A 21,025-nucleotide genomic window follows, 5' to 3' on the forward strand; every position below is an offset into this window, starting at 1 on the left:
GAAATAAATTAATCGAGAATAAAAGGTTGTCATTTTTATTACTTCTATTCGCATAACGTAAACAAGAAAAGTTTTTTTTTAAGTAGTTTGTAATAGAAAAGTGGATATAGTTTGAATCATTCAAGTAATTAAATATGTAATAGATCTAGACTGTGCGATTAGAAATATTTGTATCAATTTGTTTGTTTAGCGCAATGTTATGCTTTCAGCTTTCTCAATGCGCTATGCTCCTATCACGCCTGGACCAATTGGGGAAACAAAAGGGAGGGTGAAGAATGGAATATCTAAGTCAATGTTACCGTCATCACTTTTTAAATGCATTGGAGACAAAAAGAATTGTAGGACTTCAATTCGAATTGAGCGCTCAATCCTTCTCTAGGGGACTAATTCAACTCTAGGGGACTAATTCAACTTATACCTTCACATCTGTCAAATTCGATACCAAACAAAATAATTATTTGCCAATATTTTTTTATATTGATTCTTGTTTTGTTACGTACAAGAAATAAATGTGCAAAATTTCAACTTGGACCAAGATTGGGTGTTGGAGAAATAACGTGTACAATCTTTTCACCCGACAAACTGACAGAGTTGATATAAGCTTTGTAAAGTAATGCCAACAAATCTTGCAATGAATAAAATTTCAAATAAAATGTACGTGAAGAAATGAACATAAAACGTCGTTAAGTTAGACAGAGAGAAAAACAAGCACATGGACAGCTAAACAACAAGCACATGGACAGCTAAAAAACAAGCACACGTATGTATTCATACAAACAAGACAAGACACGCTATTAAGACAGCCTGAGAGGAGACGTCAAAATAAATAGACGTAATGCATGAGTCGCTTCAGTTAGCGATCACTTAGGAAGGTCGATTTTAGAATGACTCACGGGCTTTGCCCATCAACGCAATAGTCTAATAATGTCGTTGCTGAACTGGGAAAAGAACTTTTCATCTTTAAAAAAGATGCATTCATTTGAGCGGGGATTTCAATTTCTATGCAGATTTTAATCCTTTTGCACAAGCTAAACAAAGCTTTAGATATTAAAGACGAGTAGAGTAGAGTAGAGTAGAGTAGAGTAGAGTAGAGTAGGGTAGAGTAGAGTAGAGTAGGAGTAGAATAATAGAATAGGTCAAGTCATGTTCAAAGGAACGCACAAACATAAATTAAATTACATTGAGAGAGAGAGAGAGAGAGAGAGAGAAATACAAAGAAAATGTGACATTTTTAGCGGCCCCCGTAAGGGGAAAAAGCCGCTATTAGATTTGTGCAAAATGTCTGTCTGTCCGTCTGTCACACTTAGATCTAGAAAACTAGAAGAGATATGAAAAATATTATTTCATCATTAAATGCGGATTGAAAAGTTTAGGTGCAACGGCTACTTTTGGTTTTCTAAAAGCAAACCGTTTAATTTATAAAATTAATTATGCAAGCAATTTTTTCATAAAAATACACCAATTCTAAAACAATAACGTAAATATAAGGGAGGCAATGTTACAATATGCAAACAAAGATGGACATTTCTTGTGTATTTGCAGTATCGCTAAGTCAAATATATTTATAAAATGTACAAGAAATGTTTACAACAAATATAAATAATAGTTAAAGGTGCTTTTTCTGGTCAACAAGCTGCTATAATTAAAAGAAAACATTTCTGTTTGTTTATAAAGGCTAATAATGCACTTTGTATGTAAATATCTCGCACATTTTTTTAAATGGACTTTTTATGCAGCGACTTTCATGCAGTAGCGTAACGTCGCAACATATTGCTGTGCTAAACCAATTCCTTAAACGTTTTAAAAAAATCAGATTTTATTTATTTTTTGTTTAGTGCCCCCATCTCAATAAAAGAAGCTTATTTTTTGTGTGTTTTGTCTGTTGTTCGGTCTGTCCATCACGATTAGATTAACAAATAACACTAAAGGCTATTGTAAATCTGATTTAACCTTCTTTAATTTTTCATTCAAGAATGTTGCAATAGTTGTAAGTATCTATAATAGATTGTTCCGGATGTTTTGTGAAAAAACAAATCAATGCCAACGAATATTTGTTTGCTCTTCTAACTTGTATTAGATTTTATTTCCATGCTTAAACGTTGCAATAAACACATGATCTTTAATACATTGTTCCGGTTTTTAATGTAAATAAGTAAATAGCATATAAATGCTAAATAAAAATATCTATACTGATTTATATTTCATTAACTATAAAGTTGTTCCCGATATTCTTTTATAAAATATAAATTATGTCAAATGATTGCTTGAAATCGCATAATTGATCAATATTAAACTTATATTCTTTGATACTACGTCACTATAGTTTATTTATCAATATCAATTGTTCCGAATTTTTAACTTAGAACAAATTTATGTTAAATGACTTTATTTTTTCAAAAATATCGACAATAGGTTGTTAAGGATTTTAAAATAAGAAAGTAATTTACTAGAAACGATTATTGAAAATCACTTTTTAGACTTATTTTACAGTTAATTTTCTTGCCGAAACATAATAAAAGTTGTTTAATCGGTATAAAATGTTCCGGATTTTGTTTCGAAAAAGAAATCGACCTACATTACTTTAATTTTCTTACAAATCGTCGTCAAAAATGATCCGAATTTTATATGAAAAATCTAATAACGCTAATAAATGTTTGAAATCCCTCTTCTAATAAATAAAACAAATAATTTTCTCATTTACGAAAATTGGTTGTTCCGGATTTTTTATGAAAAATATTTTAAATCTATTTATGTAAAATCGCACTTCTCTCCTACACTACATTTAACTTTTTAGCGAAAACGTTAGAAAATCTAATTATCGTTAATAATATGTTCCAATTTTTAAGGAAAACAACTTCCTAACACCAAAGTATGGTTTGAAAAAATCTCCATAAGGCTATGGTACATCTAATTTTCATAACAGACCATCCCACAAATTTAATTAACGGTATTTGATTAATCTGTAATTCTTATTTTCTCTCACTATAAATATATAAACATCTATTATAGAAACTTAAAACTATTGTGATGTTTCAGAAGAGAAATGAAATTTTAATCAGATTTTCAATAGCTTTTAGTCTTTTTTTTTCTCGCTATTAACATGACGGACAGACAGACTGACAATCCAAACAAAAAAAGCGTCTTTAATCCTTTTATATATATGTTATATACATATTTAGTCTAACTAACCCATCAAATGAAAGGCTAAAAGAAATCACTCGGTGCACCAATGTCTATGAACCCTCGAGAAGCTGCTCGTATAGAAGACATTTTTTAGCCTAACTAGGACGTGTGACGTAATGGAATTTTTTTTCTTTGACGTCATATGGAGTTAATTCTTTAAATGAAATGCTTACAGATCTCACTCGATGCACCAATGTCTATGAACACTCGACAAGCTGCTCGTATAGATGACATTTTTTAGTCTAACTAGGCCGTGTGACGTAGTGTTTTTTTTTCCTTTGATGTCATATTCTTAAATGAAATGCTAAAAGAAATCACTCGGTGCACCAATGTCTAAGAACCCTCGAGAAGCTGCTCAAATAGAAGACATTTTTTAGTCTAACTAGGACGTGTGACGTAATGGATTTTTTTTCCTTTGACGTCATATGGAGTTAATTCTTTAAATGAAATGCTTAAAGATCTCACTCGGTGCACCAATGTCTATAAACCCTCAACAAGCTGCTCGTATAGATGACATATTTTAGTCTAACTAGGCCGTGTGACATAGTGGATTTTTTCCTTTGACGTCATATGGAATAAATTCTTTAAATGAAATGCTAAAACAACTCGGTATAGTAATGTTCATTAAACCTCGTAATGTGACTCGCATTTAAAAAAAAACATAATAGCTAGATTTAGATCTAATCTAGTTTTTTTATACTAGATCTAGATTTTTTTTTACACTAGAGCTAGACTTTTTACACTAGATCTAGATATTTTTTTTTACACTAGAGCTAGATTTTTAAAACTAGATTTAGATTTAAGTTCTAGTTAAAATCATTGTAGAATCTAGATCTAGAATTTCTTGGTCTAGTTTAGAATGTTTGTTGTTTTACATGTTTCGGATGTTCCTTCAGAGTTGTAGTCCAAACCTCCCGCAGGACGACGGTGGATGGGAGCGGGCAGGGTTTGAACCTGGGACCATCGATGAATCCAAACGACAGTCCAGCTCGCAAACCGCAGTACCAGATAGTCATGATTTAGACTAGATCAAGATCTATAATTTTAATTTCTAGACTTTAAGTGTAGATTTTTATTTTCTTAAGTCTAGATTGTCAATATGTCAATATTGCAATGTTATAAAATACTAAAACTAATCTACTTATTTTAAAATTTAATATTGTGATTAGTCTATAAATTGATTATCTAGTGTGTTTTTGTTTTACATAAATCTAATCTAAATTACATCTACATTATCCCAAATATATATTATATATCTAGTAGATATAGATATTGAGAGTGCTAAATTAGAAGTGAAAGTTAGGTAATAGGCTATTAGTTTGTAACCAGTTTGTCATTAGGTTAAGAGCAATGCCTGGTCGTGCGGTTAGCGCGCAGGACTGATTATCTCTACGGTCTCGGTTTCATACCCTGCTCGATGCCATCCTCCGACGACCAGCGGGAGATTTTACATTAAAAAATTATTTTTTTAACGCCAAATGAATCTTTGAAACATTATTACTTTTAACAATAAAAACAAAATCACGTCTTGAATATTCCTTGCGAACATGCGGATCCGACAGGGATCCGTCTCCCACGGGGGCCGCCTCTGAGTTTGTGTTGCCACACAAACTCTCTTTGTAATCTTATTAAATGATAAGATTCTTAATAGGCTACATAAACAAATCTTAGCAGTGGACCCGTCCAAAATAATGTTTTGCATCGAAAGTAATTTTTAACTTGAATTATTTGATAAAAGTTTTAAGTGTGATTTTGGATAAACAATTAGATGTAGTCATCTTAGGGATATTCATTCAACTACATACATTCAGATGGCTCTGACACAGATATTCATTCAACTACATACATTGAGATGGCTCTGACACAGAGATATTCATTCAACTACATACATTCAGATGGCTCTGACACAGAGATATTCATTCAACTACATACATTCAGATGGCTCTGACAGAGATATTCATTCAACTACATACATTCAGATGGCTCTGACAGAGATATTCATTCAACTACATACATTCAGATGGGTCTGACACAGAGATATTCATTCAACTACATACATTCAGATGGCTCTGACAGAGATATTCATTCAACTACATACATTCAGATGGCTCTGACACAGAGATATTCATTCAACTACATGCATTCAGATGGCTCTGACAGAGAGATATTCATTCAACTACATACATTCAGATGGCTCTGACAGAGATATTCATTCAACTACATACATTCAGATGGCTCTAACAAAGAGATATTCATTCAACTACATACATTAAGATGGCTCTGACGCAGACATGTTCATATTATTACATTACTGACATTGTCTGATCTCGACAGACCAAGTTATAATATTTCTCCGGATTGCCTGACAGCGAGGTCTTGTACAACAGATGTGTTATGAATACATTTCCATTCACATAAAGTTCGCACTCCATCACTATTAGAATCCCTGTCCCGCAAGTTTTCAGTAATATTGACTAGATGTGTGCTACAGTGCCATTAGTCATGGACTCACACACATGCAAGTTACCGGTACGTGTATATTCAGTCTGTCTTTCCAATACAATGTGTACGTACCATAATCAGTCTGCTGTGGACCGCTAACCCAATCCTGTTGCCCTTACAAACCAGCCACAGCTTCAAATGTCAACAGTAACAGAGTCTCACACTCACATTCCTGTGGTGACGATGTCCCTTGCAAAACAAAAACGTGTCTATCTCTGTAGGGAAGTCCATTTCTATTTCCATGTCCAAGCTTTGTCCGGGAACCCTATCAAACTCCACTATCTTATTGTTTCCTCAGCAGCTTGTCCACCGGGCATAAAGGCAAGGATGACATGTTAAGTTTATGACATACGTCTAGTATTCACACAACAGGAGAGCCAGCTGTGCAACATGGCGTGTCGGACAGGTGAATAGTAATAGGCTGTTAGAGGGTCGGATGAGGTGTGCCGTTAAAATTGGAATAAATTTTCATTTAAATCGGCTGTCAATTCCAAGGGCGAGCAGGTGACTCTTAGAGCTTTAAATCTTAAGTACTAAAATCAGAGATCAAATCTGTCATTCTAACTGGACGGTCCTTTCTAGTTTGTTCTCGATGACAAGAAAGAAATGTGTCTACAACAATGAAAAAAAAGAGCCTATGTCCAAAAACACTGATACAAACATGAGCCATGGTAGGCCTTTAATTAAATTTCTTCATTAGTAGAGAAAATTAAAAAATTATGACCCTCACACTATTTGATAGGGCCATATTAAATTTATCAATTTACATAGATCTATAATAAATTATTACAACCACCAAATTTAATATACAGGCTAAATGGATTCCATGTAACTAATGCAGCATGGGCGTAGCCGGTGAGGGAGGTGTTCGGGGTTTACCCCTTCCCGGAAATGAAACCCCCACCCCCGTAAGGGGGTGGAAAATTGTAACTGTTTTTTTTTTACTCTAATTTTTTGTTTACTGTAGATGATATTTGAATGTTAAACTATCACTTGCAACAGCGCAGCCAAATGGGTTTTTTTACTTTAAAATCCCCCTTCAGGGGGTTTTGAAGTTAACCACCGACTTCTATAAGAAAAATTAAAGCAAACGAGTTTTTTATTTTATTTTAAAAACCTCTTCTTCATTATAAGACTAAAGTAAACAAAGTCAGCAGATTCTATGAGCGTAGCTAAGAAGCGTTCTAAGTTTAAAACCCCCTTTAAGTTAAAAATCCTTCCAGGACGTTTAAAGTTTAAGACCCTCCTTCACCAGGTTTTGAGGTTAAAAAAAACCCTCTTCAATATAAAACAAAAGCAAACTACAGACAAAATTATATGAGCGTAGTCAAGGGGACTTTAGAATTTAAAACCCCTTCCAGAAGGTTTTGAATTTAAAATCTCCCCCCCAGAGGGTTTTGAGGTTTAAAAACTCATCTTCATATTTAACTTAACCAATTAACTACAGTCACCAAATTCTATGAATGTAGCTACAGGGTTTTTGAGTTTAAAACCCCCGTCCAGATGGTTTAGAGTTTACAACAGATGGGTTTGACGATAAAATTTCCTTTTTCAAGAAAAAGTCTTTAGCAAACTACAGTCACTAAAGTCAAAGAGGGGTTTTGTCAGTGGCGTAGTTAGGGTGGGGAGAGGGGGGTCCAAATTTGAAACACCCCCCCCCCTTTGGCTACGCTCATAGAATTTGGTGACTGTAGTTTGCTGGCAAGGACGAGTGTCTACTGTCTTTCCACTAACTCCAGGAAGAACCTATTCTAGGTTACAAAAAAAGTCTGAAAGAATGAAGGGTCGGAATGTAATAAAGATTAATTATTATAAGATAACTGTAAAGAGGAGTAGCAAATAAGTGCCTCAAAGTACAATTTTGAGCTGTGTATAAGAAGAAATAAGAGGAACAAACTCAACAACATTAACCCCTTCTTGGTTAGAAATAGCCAAACAATTCAACTAAGAACTGAGTTAATGAAACATTTTAAATTAGCTACTATTAGCTCACATTTGAAAAATTAGAATTTATCTATTTTGACAACTTTTCATTATGCTATCATGCTGAAATTTCACATATAAAATAGTGCTGTGTAACAACACGATTTATTACAATTTCAGAAAGAAATAATCATCTATGGGACTTGCAGAAACTAACAATTAGAAGTAGTAGTATCCATTTAATGAGTTGATGAAATCTAGGATTAAATCTATTATTATTATTCATAAATCCGTAAGAAAAGCAGAGTATCTAGGCATATGGCTAGAAGTTACTTAAGGGTCATCAGTGGTTTCCCTCCCACAGTTTAAAAAAAAAAAAAAAAGTGAAGTACCCTTTTAGACCCAGCAATCTATAGGGCAGATTATGTAAAGTTTATCTGTTTCTTTTGCGAAAGCCTTTACTTTCGGGTCGGGTACCCATTAGACTCAGTGGTGTCCTAAAAATCCCAAAGTTCAAAATCCCAGCCTTTCCAAAGATTCAAACCAGAGACCCTTGGTGCAGAAGCTAAGCACTTTACCTCTGAGCCACCATGCCCTACCCTACACCGATAGGATTACAGAAACATTTTTTTTTTAAGTACTTACCCTGTTCAGTCTGTTCTCCATACTACAGTACCTTGGATCCTGGCTGATACTCTGATACTGATACTATATTATAATGTCAATAGAATCGTAATTCATTCCAATAAGGTCACAAAATAATCTTATTGATCAGCCAAAGACAGTTCATCTTGAGTGGTCCTATCACCTTAAATTTAGTTAAGGCCAATTTTTTTATCCAAGTGTTGCGCTAGATTAATAAGTAGAAAATTTTGAAAAAGTTAGATTTCATTAGTGTCTTTTACAAATAATTGTAAAGTATGAATCCCATATATCAGGGAGTAAGTAAAAAGTAAGCGGATATTTCCATATCACCCAGCAACCCTCTGCAAAAAATAAAAATGATCATACTATTTTGTCAAATATTTTTTTAAAAAAGAATAATTAACTGATAATTTACTTACTTGTTTTAATAATTATAAATGAGATAGTCCAACCAATATTATAAAAAGTAATTTTTTTAATTATATTCTTTGCTGAAAACAGACTGCTATCAAAAGTCCAAATAATGCTTAATTATTTGAATAATGACTATTAGTACTATACATAATAAGACTTTTAAATATGAAAAGTTACAGAGAAAGAAATAACTTTTAATGAAATAAGGATTGATTTTTTTCTACGACACTGCAGAGCTGTTTATATTAGTAGCTTAGAAACATGCGAAGAACTAGCTGGATTTGTCATTAGGTAAATAACATCTATAGGAAAAGATATTGAACATTAAGTTTCGCAAGAGATATTTGTCAGACACTACTAAAGATACTATCAATACACGTGGCCACCGCAATGGGCTTTTTGATCATATCAGTTGTCACAATTTAAATAGACCCACCTATGGTATTAGACTGTATCATCCATCAGCAAGCACTTTATTGTAACATAATTAGATGGAACATTATAATGCATTAGTTACTGATTCAGTGAACTTCTTGGAAAGAGATAGTATAAATCCACATCAATTTCAACACTCAACTGTGTGTTAAACTTCAAGGTAAAAGTTAATTACTCCTAGAAACTTATACTTTGGTGAAAGCTTTTGAACTGAAACTTGATCTAATAAATCCTCACGATGCTAAGAAGAGAGTAATTCATTTGGAGTTTTGTAAAGTTGGTACCAGAAAGTTTCAAGAAGTTGAGTTGCTAGCCAATAAATCCTGTGAGACAAAAAAAATTATCAGTTCATTTTGAAGACTTTCATGCTTATGAAGCTGATATACACTATCTATTAGTAAACCATTTATGGGGAAAAAAATGCAATTATATTTAATGTAGAAAATTTAGAATGTAGAAATTTTTTCTGTACATACTACAATAAATATTGTAACAATTCTCACTATCCAGTTTCTCTACAAACTGCACCACATGACAGTATCAACTCAAAGAACTTGACAACACCAAAATAACGTAACAATTTAATTCCAATAAATAGCAGCCAATGCTGTACAATTTGCAACATGTATGACTAACTGTACAAATGCTACACCGCTGATAACCATATTGCCATATCAGTGTTCTGCAAAGCCTAAATAGGTGTTCCAGGAACTACTTGAATAATTAACTAGTAGGTGCCTATTAAAAGCAATCTCGACAAGATCAACATCTAATCTTTCGACTCAGGACCGGACACAACAGAATGAGACAATATATATTTGATTTGATTTTGATTTTAGGCACATCGGCACAATTTAGGCCATGTCGTGCCTGCAGACCTTTAAGGACTACTCTCTCTCTAAACAACAAGGGCCAAATTCTATACAGTCATATCATTAAAATCAAGGTCTATTCACAGTTAAAATAGTAAAGGTGGTAAAAATGTAATTATTTGATAAAAATCTAATGTAAATAGTACATGTTCACAAATTCATACATCAGATCTTCGTAGAAATCCCCACTTCCCGGATAAAGCCCAGTACCATCCCAGAGTCGACATTATCAAATAGTGTTTTTAAGTTAGTGGCTCTAAAATATTTCTCCCTGACATCCTGGTATCTGGGGCAATCAACGAGGATATGTTCCATGGTGAGGCGAGAGTCACAGTACTCAAAAAGTGGGGGCTCGTCTCTCTTCAGCACAAAAGAGTGCGTGATTTAGGTGTGGCCAATCCTAAGTCTGGACATGGTTGTGCTACCACGCCTTGTCAGACAACTTAGATGTGGGCCGCCACCTGACATCCGCCACAATCTGCCTGAGTTTATTGTGAGTCTCAGCCTCTCATCGGTTCTGCCACTCTCAATGGGTGGCAGAGGCAATACTTTGTCTCAGGTCCGAGCAGGGAATTTGGGTTCCTGACACCGCATGATTTAGGGCTCTCTTTGCTTCTCTGTCTGCAACTTCGTTTCCCTCAATGCCAACATGGGAGGGGACCCAGATGGTCGGCTGTTATTTGGTCCAACAGCTTCAGGCTCTTATGAACTAATGGGATGTCAGTCCTCATCCACCCCAATGCAGATTTGTAGTCGGAGCAGATTATAAATTTCCTCCTCTCTGATGCTTTAATGGCCATAAGTGCAAGCGATATTGCATGCAATTCGGCCGTAAAGATGGAGCAGCCATCGGGGAGTCTACGGGAGATTGTTTTGTTCCGAAAGGAGCAGGCACACGCGACCTTTCCATCTATTTTGGATCCGTCTGTGTAGATGGTGCCACAATCTCCGTAGCTCTCCTGCAGTTCCCTAAAGTGGACTTGTAGTATGCTTGGGTCTGTATTTTCTTTTTTGAAATCAAGGAGGGATAAATTTAATTTGGGTTTATTCATTAACCAAGGAGGATTCTGGGGGGTTTCTATTTTAGAGATTTGGTCAATGGGTGGGGTTAAATTTTGGATGGGTTCTCTCATTCGAAGGCCCAACGGCTGTATGACGTTAGGCCTTCGATTGTATAATTCTACCTCTGTGGGGTTAAATATGGAGTCGAAAGCAGGGTTCGTAGGGTTGGATTTTAGCTTGACTTGCATTGCAAGCTTTTTCACTCTTATATCAATGGGGAGTTCTCCAGCCTCCACATGAAGACTTGGGATAGGTGATGTACGAAGCGCGCCGAGACAGAGACGCAGGGCAGCATTTTGTATTGGTTCCAGTATTTTATGGATCCGTAGTCTAGCTTGGATCGAATTAGACTCCGATATAGCAGCAGCAAGGTATCTCTGTCATCTCCCCAGTCCGTATGGCTGAGTACTCTAAGTATGTTTAATGACTTTTGGCATTTCTTCCTAAGTTCCTTAATGTGGGGGAGAAAATTAAATTTGGAATCTAAGGTGAGGCCTAAAAATGTTGTAGTTTTCACGACAGGGATCTTCTTTTTGTGTATAAATAGTTCAGGGTCTGGGTGGAGTCCCCTTAAATTACAAAAATGCATACTAACTGTTTTGGAGTCCGAAAATTTAAAACCATTATCGTTTTCCCAATTTTGAATTTTGTTTAAACATAACTGTAATTTTCTTTCTAAGGTGTTCATGTTTTTCCCATAAGTAAAAATGACAAAGTCATCAACATACAAAGAGCACTCTATGCCAGGGGACAGAGCATTTATGATGCTATTTATTTTAATGTTGAACAGGGTGACTGACAGAATGCTGCCCTGGGGTACACCCATTTCCTGGTCATGAGTGTCAGAAGCGGAGTTGCCCACTCGAACCTGAAATTTTCGGTCTTTCAGGAATTCCCCCACAAAGCGGGGAAGGTGTCCCTTAAGCCCCATAAGCTCCAGGTCACGTAGAATGCCATGTTTCCAGGTTGTGACATACATCTACTAAATGTTCTCTTCTGGGTAATGCATTTCTAATATAGGCTTCCAGCCTTACCAGGTGGTCAGTTGTTGTCCGCCCCTGCCGGAATCCGCACTGGTAGTTGAAGATCCCTTTATTCCTCTCAAGGTACCAGACCAGCCTACTGTTAATCATTCTTTCCATGGTTTTGCAGATGCAGCTTGTTAGTGCTATTGGTCGATAGTTAGCTGGGTCAGAGCCGTCTCTTCCCGGTTTAGGTATCGGTATAACTGTGGCTTTCCTCCAGCTGTTTGGGAAAGCACTTTTTGCCACAAACAGTTATAGACCCCTAGCACGACTGCCAATGAGGGTTCGGGAAGGTGCTTGAGAAACTGGTAATGGATTTTATCTTCTCCAGGCGCTGTGTCATGTGACTTGTCCAGCGATTCCCTCAGTTCCTCAAGCGAGAACGGTTTGTTGTAGTCTTCATTGTTCTCTGACCTGAAATCAATGGGGTGTCTTTCCTACCTGGTTTTGACTTTTTGGAACTCTGGCGTGTAGTGTGCAGCAGTGGATGATTTTTCTGCTATTGAGGATGCAAGGCAGTCAGCTATTTCTCTGGGGGACGTGACAGTTCATCCTTGGATTTTCAAATGCCCAATTGCATTTATTTCTTTCCCTTTGATTCGCCTTACTGCCTTCCTAACCGCTCTAGCAGAAGTTTTGGCATCCAGACTGCCGACAAAACTTCTCCAGGAATTCCTTTTGGCTGACCGTATGGTTTGTCTAGCCTTTGCTCTTGCTATCATGAATAGCTTTAGGTTATCCTGGGAAGGATACTTTATAAATGCAGCCAGTCATTTTTTCCTATCGCCAATAGCACTTTTGCAAGCTGTATCAAACCATGGTTTGCTATGCCGTTTTGGATTTGCAGAGGTTAGGGGGACAGATTTCCAGGCTATACTAAGTAGCTTGCTAGCATAGGTATCAACTGGGTTCTGTTCATCGAGGATATTTTCTGTGATATCCTCAGAGAATCTTTTTTAGAATTGTTCCCAATCGGCCTTATTCAGTTTCCACCGCTGAGGTCGTCCTAATGAAGGGAGATTGTTAGTAATGACGATTGGGAAGTGATCACTTCCCCGTAGATCATTGCTAACTGACCATTTAAAGTCGTCCAGAAGTCCAGGGACGCATACGGTGAGGTCAATGCATGTGAGAGATCCAGTTCCTGGGTGCAAGTAGGTCGGTGATGCATCATTAAGTATGCATAAATCATGTTGGAGGAAGATATCCTCCAGCATACGACCTCTTGTGTCGGTATTGTTGGATCCCCACATGGTGTTATGGGCATTGAAATCCCCAAGGATTAAATAAGGCCGGGGGAGTTGTTTCAATAGGTCCTTCCTCCATGTCTGTTGGGTTTAATGGAGCGCCTGGTGGTAGATACAGGCTGCAGCAAGTGATAACCTTGTGAAGGGTTATCCTAGCTGCTACGGCCTGTAGTCTGCTCTGTAGTTCTACCCTCTCATGGGGGATGCTGTCCTTCACAAGGATACAGACTCCACCTGATGATCTCTCTGCATCCTCAACATTCTTGGTGTAAGAACTGTAGCTTCGGAAACTGATGCTATCTTTCAGAAATGTTTCCTGTAAGCAGACAGCTACAGGAATCTCAGAGTTCATCAATAGCTGCATTTCCTCATAGTTGGCCTTGAGGCCTCTACAATTCCACTGTACAATTATGGAATCCATGGCTTATTCTAAATAACCTACTTGGAGCTATTTGGCCTTGGGAGGCCCCCGGAGGGGTTTCCCTTTATTCCAGTGACCTTGGTATTTTTATTCTTGGGTTTGGATGGAGAGGAGGACAACCCCCTTTTGGGGGAAGTCTTTCTCTCTGGAGAGGGGAGATCCCTCTGGTTAAAGATAAGGTTATTTCCTCCTCCCTCACCTCGGGCATCCTTTCCGCTTTGATTTCTCCCCTTAGGGAGTTGGTCAACCTCTAATTCGGTAGAGGTTGGGATGTCTGGCTGGGTTCTCTGAGGAGAACCTGTGTCAGACATGATGTCTCCGGGTTCTCCCGGAGTGTTGGTTTTGACATGCTGCTCAGTCTCCATGCTCTCATCAGCAAGCACAGAGAACCTGTTCTTTAGCATGACAACAGGGCTTTCTTGTTTCTTCAGAGGTGTGTTCTTTGGCGGTGTTTTCTTCTGAGTTGGAGGAGGAGGAGGGGGTGGTAGGGTCAATGTGTCCATCTGTGTGGCTATGGATCTTCCTATGTTAGCAACAGCCTGGGCGTAGGTCTTTGTCAAGCCAAATTGGCACTTGGGTAGGGCCAATACAGCCGATTTTGCCTGGCTGAAGGTACATCCATTTCTTGCCTTGTACTCCTGCACGGCAACCTCCTGTTTCCACACAGGCAGTCCTTGGAGTAGGCTGAGTGGCCAGCGTGACAGTTTGGGCATTTGAACTGGGCTGTGCAGCCCTTGTCCTCATGACCCTCTACAGCACATCTTGCACACACAGTGTTCCTCTTGCAGACTGCAGCGCCGTGTCCATAACCCTGGCACTTGAAGCACCTCATGGGGTTAGGTATGTAGGGCCTCACTGGAACTCGTAGGTATCCTGCCTTCACATACTCTGGCGGTGTCCTAGTTCAGAATGTGAGGATAATAGTGGCGGTTATGACCTCCTCACCATCCCTGCGCCTGGTAATGCGCCAGGCATGGGTGACTCCTTCAATGCCCTCCACTATTTCCTTCTCGGAAAATTCCAGTAGGTCCCTAGAGCTTATTACACCTCTGCTGGTGTTCAGACTCTTGTGTGGCATGACTTCCACTTGGAGATCACAGAGTCTTCTGCATCTTAAAAGCCCATCAGAGTGTGTCTTGCTATCTACTTCTACAAGAAGTTCCATTGACTTGTGTAGCTTAGACACACTCTTGGGCTCTCCCACTACTGACTTGAGTCCCTTATAAATAAGAAATGGGCTCAGCTTTGTCAGGCTTTTCCCCTCCTCTGTGCACCTGACCACCAAAAATGATGGCCAGGTAGTACACCTTTTTGTGGCCTCCTCTTTTTTGCCTCAATAAGGTGTCTCTTGCCCAGACTTAAATCTGGAGCAAGTAGTTTATTGGGGGGTTTTTTGTCCATATATATATTCTTGTTAGTTCGGCACCTGTGCTCCCCACCCGCCATCAAGTCCAACAAGGGGATGGGCCATTCGGAAGTCCAGAATGAGCCCGCCAGGGCTACACAGGTGCTATACTCAGTCAGCTGCTGCATCGGACATGTGTCCAATACAGCAGCTCCCTGATTGACCCTCCAGCCGGTTGACCCAGAGCGGGCGATCTGGGCCTCAGGTCTAGGGGAACTTGGAGCCAAAGTATTGTGTTGTGGTGGTTTATCCTCAGATAGCCACCACTCAAACACCAGGATCTCTTTATCCCCCCTTACCCGTCGCTGTCCACGGCAAACGGACTGGTCAAGGACGTAGTGAGATTTTAGAGATAAGGAGACAGAGTGATGATCAATGAAGGCGGACTGCGGAAAAGAGGAGGCAGACACAATGATAGAAAAGAAGTAGGGCACTTTTGAGCTCCAAAAGTGCTAAGGAAAGAGGAGCGCAGTTTAACGTCATGTCTCGGGATGCGACAACATATGTTCCGGAAGCTCAAAATTGGAACCAGTGAAATCTGCCCATATGGAGTGTCACCAGAGAATGCTGACCATGTTCTTCAAAACTGCATTCTTTACCAAGAGGCCCAAACAAGACACTGGCCTCAAAACACCCCAATACACAGAAAACTATATGGAGAGCAACCTGATTTGGAAACTGTTAAACCATTACTTGCCCTAGTGCAGCCAATTGGGTTTTCAGTTTAAAATCCCCCTCCAGAAGGTTTTGAGTTTAAAAACCCCTCTTTTAAAAAGCAAATACATTATGCAAATTACATTCACCAAATACAATGACCATAGCAAATGGGGATTTTGAGTTTAAAACCCCCTCCAAAACTTTTTTTTACAATAAAACACCCTCTTCAATATAAGACTAAAGCATACAACAGTTACTAGATTCTATGAACATAGCCAAGAAGAGTTTTGAGTTTTTAAAAAGAAAAAAAAAAAAAAAAAAAAAAAAAGAGGACTTTTAAGTTAAAACCCCTTCCTGAAGATTTTGTGTTCAAAACCCCCCTCAAGCAGGGTTTGAAGCTAAAAAGCACCTCTTTAATATAAAATTAAAGCAAACTACAGTCACAAAATTCTATGAGCGTTGCCAAGGGGGGTTTTGAATTTAACACCCACCCCTCCAGAGGGCTTCAAGTTTAAAACCCATTTCATATGATTTTGAGTTTTAACACCCCCCCCCAAGAGTTTTGAGGTTAAAAACCACTCTAAGGCCTGCCTAGCTCTGTTGCTGGTATCTTTTCTAAGGGTGTGACCAATCCATCTCCACTTCCTCTCTAAGATCTCTATATTTTTCTGTCCACTCATCTCCCACAGTTTGGTGTTTTCTACGTTGTCATACCAGTGTATTTTTAGGATATTTCTCAGGCATCTGTTGATGAAGGTCTGTACTTTTTTTTTTTAGCGGCCCCCGTAAGGGGAAAAAGCCGCTATTAGGTTTGTGCAAAATGTCCGTCTGTCCGTCTGTCACACTCAGATCTCAAAAACTAGAAGAGATATGAAAAATATTATTTCATCATTAAATGCGGCTTGAAAAGTTTAGGTGCAACGGCTACTTTTGGTTTTCTAAAAGCAAACCGTTTAATTTATAAAATTAATTATGCAAGCAATTTTTTCATAAAAATACACCAATTCTAAAACAATTACGTAAATGTAAGGGAGGCAATGTCACAATATGCTAACAAAGATTGACAATTTTATGTGTATTTTCAGTATCACAAAGTCAAATATATTTTTAAAATGTACAGGAAATGTTTACAACAAATATAAATAATAGTTAAAGATGTTTTTTCTGGTCAACTAGCTGCTAAAATTAAAAGAAAACATTTCTGTTTGTTTATAAAGGCGAATAATGCACTTTGTATGTAAATATCACGCACATTTTTTTAAATGGACTTTTTATGCAGCGATTTTCGTGCAGTAGCGTAACGTCGCAACATGTTCAGGTGCTAAACCAATTCCTTAAACTTTTTTAAAAAATCAGATTTTATTTATTTTTTGTTTAGTGCCCCCATCCGAATAAAAGAAGATTATTTTTGTGCGTTTTGTCTGTTAGTCGGTCTGTCCGTCACGATTAGATAAAAAAAACTAGAACTCTAAAAGCTATTGAAAATCTGATTTACCCTTTAATGTACCTCCTGTATCATCTCAATAGTTTTAAGTATCTAAAAATTGATTGTTCCGGATTTTTTTTTTTTTTTTGCAAAACTAATCAACCCAAGAAATGTGTGTTTGCTCTTCTAATTTATATTACATTCAATTTCCATTCTTAAACGTTGCAAAAACACATTATCAATAATATGTTGTTCCGTTTTTTATGTAAATAGCATATTAATGCTAAATCAAAATCTCTATACTGACTTATATTTCATTAAGTGTAAAAATGTTGTGTCGAGTTTGCCGTTTCTGTAGCAATAGTGGTTTTACAGGGTGGGGTCGCTAGCCCCACGCCAAACCCTCCTCCTTTCTCACCCGGGCTTGGGACCGGCATATGGCGGAGTTTACACAGTTAGTTACACAGACCGGATCTCAAACAAGGAAATCCTTTGCCGAACTGGGAGTCGAACACTTAGTGAGGTTGTGACTGAGCGTCGCATGAGGTTTGCGGGACATGTTCTACGTCAAAATGAATTACGCACACCAAGAGTAGCGATAACATGGAAGCCAAAACGAGGAAAGCGCAAACAGGGACGTCCTCGTATTACCTGGCGACACACCTTCATGGAGGACCTCAGAACAGTGGACACCAGATGGGAAGAGGCTTCAGACATTGCCAGTGACAGATCATTATGGAGACAGCTTGCCGCCCAATGCGCCGAACGGCGCGGGAGGACCTAAGTAAGTAAGTAAAGTAAAAATGTTCCGGATATTGTTTTATAAAACATGAATTATGCCTAATGATTGTTTGAAATCGCATAATTTACTAATATTACACTTATATTATTTGACAATGCGTCACTATAATTTGGTTATCAATATCAAATTGTTCCGTATTTTCATCTTTAAACAAATTTTAAAAATATCGACAATAGGTTGTTCAGGGCTTTAAAAAAAAAGTAATTTACTAGAATTGATTACTGAAAATTACTTTTTAGACATTTAATTTTCTTGCTGAAACATAACATAGAAGTTTTGTAATCGATAAAGAATGTTCCGGATTTTGTTTCTTACAAATCGTCGCCAGAAATTTCCGAATTTATTTAAAAATCTACTAACGACAAATAATTGTTTGAACTCCTCTCTTCTAATTAATAAACAAATAATCTTCTCATTTACGAAATAATGTTTTTTGGGATTTTTATGAAAAATATTTTAACTCACTACTCTCTTACAGTACATTTAACTTTCTACCTAAAACATTAAAAAATCTAATTATCGTTAATATTATGTTCCGATTTTTAAGGAAAACAGAATCCAAACACCAAAGTAAGGTATGAAAATCTCTCCGCATGGCTGTAGTACATCTAATTTTTATACGAGACCATCCAAAAAATTTAATTAACGGTATTACATTTATCTGAAATTCTCTTTTTCTTTTACTATTTATACAAACATCCGGAACAATCTATTATATACACTTTTCAATTGTATTCATACCTAAAAATTATTGCGATGTTTTGAAACGTAAAATAAAGGTTAATCAATTTTAATAACTTTTAGTTGTTTTTTTTTATATCAAGATGACGGACAGACCGACTGACAGACAAAACGCAAAAAACAATGCGGCTTTGATCCTCTTTAAATAAATTCCATTAGAACTCAGTGCACCAATGTATATGAACCCTCGTCAAATATCTCGTGTAAAAAAAGACATTTTTAGGGTACCGGTACTAGCCTATTGTGGGGTAATGGGATTTTTTTTTCTTTGACGTCATATGAATGAACTCTTTAAATGTAATGTTAAAAGAACGCACTCGGTGCACCAATGTCTATGAACACTCGATAAATGGCTCGTAATGATGAAGGTGATTTTTAGTCTAGCTAGGCCGTGTGACGTAGTGTTTTTTTTTCCTTTGACGTCATATGGAATTAATTCTTCAAATGAAATGAAAAAAGAACTCGGTATAGTAATGTTTATTAAGCCTCGTTATGTAACTCACGTTTAAAAAAGGAATTTCTTGATTTAGATCTAATCTACATTTTTTAAACTAGATCTAGATTTTTATTACAGTATATCTAGATCTGGTTTTATATTCTAATTAAAATTATTTTAGAGTCTAGATCTAGTTTAAACTAAAATAGACTAGATTAAGATGTAGAATTTCAATTTCTAAACTTAAAGTGTAAAAAAAAAAGTGTAGATTTTCATTTCCAAATGTTTTGATCAATATTGCAATGTTTTAATATACTAAAACTAATCTAAATTTTTTTTATTTAATTTAAATTTAAGTTTACAGCAAATGAATCTTCGAAACATTATTACTTTTGACCATCAAAATTAAATCACCTCTTGAATATTATTTGCGAATATGCAGATCCGACAGGGATCCGACTTCGACGGGGGCCGCCTCTGAGTTTGTGTAACACAAACTCTCTTTGTAATCTTGTTGTTGTCGCTTTAGTTTTTCTCCATGTTTCAGAACCATACAGTAGGACAGCTTTGACATTAGAGTTAAAGATTCTTAGTTTAGTCTTGTTTGAGATGTGAGGATATTTCCAGGTTGGTAGTAGCTGTGTAAATGTCTGACGCGCTAGATTTATACAGCGTTTAATGTCTTCATCTGTTCCACCTGATATACTGACTACACTCCCAAGGTATATACAATTTTCTACTTGGTCTATTGTCTGAAAATCCAGTACTATGTCTCCAATTTGTTTATTGTTTACTTTAAGTACTTTTGTTTTTTTGGCGTTAATTTTGAGGCCTACTCTTTTTCCTACTTCACTTAAAGCTGTGACCTTTTCTTGCATATCCTGTAGTCTGTGTGATAATAGGGCTATGTCATCAGCGAATTCCAGATCTTCCAGCTTTTGTGTGAGAGTCCATTGGATTCCTTTCCCTGCATTAGAGTAGGCTTCTTTTGTGACCCAATCCAATAATAAAAGGAACAGGAGTGGTGAAAGAAGACATCCCTGTTTGACTCCTGTCGTGACTGGAAATTCCTCTGACAGCTTGCCACACCTTGGCAGGTGAAACCATCATAAAGGTTCTTGATTATGGTTATTTTTATTTTTAAATACCGGAAAAAGTGCTTGGCACCGGGGCCTGCTTGGGTAACTCACAGCACCACCCAGTACTAGATTGTTTATTTAATCAAATAAAATAGAATTTGATCTACAACTCAAATTTAAATTAACTTGTCTTAAAACTTAATATTAATTATTGATTACCCTGCCACCGGGCCTGCCCTACATGATCTCTAGCCTAGACTTCATTCTAGAACTCTAGATTCAATAAGTCTAGATTGCAGCCTAGAATTTCTACTTATCAAAATCTAAAGTCACTAGATAGATCTAGATCTATATTTATATTACTTTTATTAGTAAATATTACTTTTACTTACTATTTTACTTAATTACTATTATTAGTATTAGATCTAGAACTATATCATATATATACAGTAGGGGTGCACCGGATAGTCCCTCCGGCTCCGGCTTCTGCCGAATATCCGGCATTTTTTACTATCCGGTGCTATTCGGCCCCGGTCGGATATCACTACCGGATAGTAAACTGGATAGTAAAAAATACACCTATTTGATATACATAAAGTGGTCCTCGTTCCATTAATGTCTGTTGTAGAATGTATTAATGTTTATATTAAAACAAAATAATGTGCTTAAAAATAGAGCCATTATGACAAGGCGTGTTAATACTTAATATAAATAGAAATGAAACTTTACATCATAAATGCGCTTTACATA

At 37.0% G+C, this 21,025-nt stretch overlaps 1 protein-coding gene across 1 annotated transcript in view; it reads right to left on the reverse strand.

The window, feature by feature from the left end:
• LOC106065192 (centrosomal protein of 170 kDa-like) overlaps nt 1-16,792 on the reverse strand; it is a 142,131-nt gene extending 125,339 nt beyond the window's left edge. The window contains exons 1-3 of the mRNA XM_056024423.1: nt 16,506-16,792; nt 9,104-9,425; nt 8,254-8,458 (exon numbers count right to left, since the gene is read on the reverse strand). Of these exons, the coding sequence (XP_055880398.1) occupies nt 8,254-8,274 (21 nt within the window). The 5' untranslated portion in view covers nt 8,275-8,458; nt 9,104-9,425; nt 16,506-16,792. The remainder of the gene's footprint in view (nt 1-8,253; nt 8,459-9,103; nt 9,426-16,505) is intronic.
• Nucleotides 16,793-21,025: the final 4,233 nt, after the last annotated feature.

This window comes from Biomphalaria glabrata, chromosome 3 (assembly GCF_947242115.1).
Source record: "Biomphalaria glabrata chromosome 3, xgBioGlab47.1, whole genome shotgun sequence".
Taxonomy (NCBI): domain Eukaryota; kingdom Metazoa; phylum Mollusca; class Gastropoda; family Planorbidae; genus Biomphalaria; species Biomphalaria glabrata.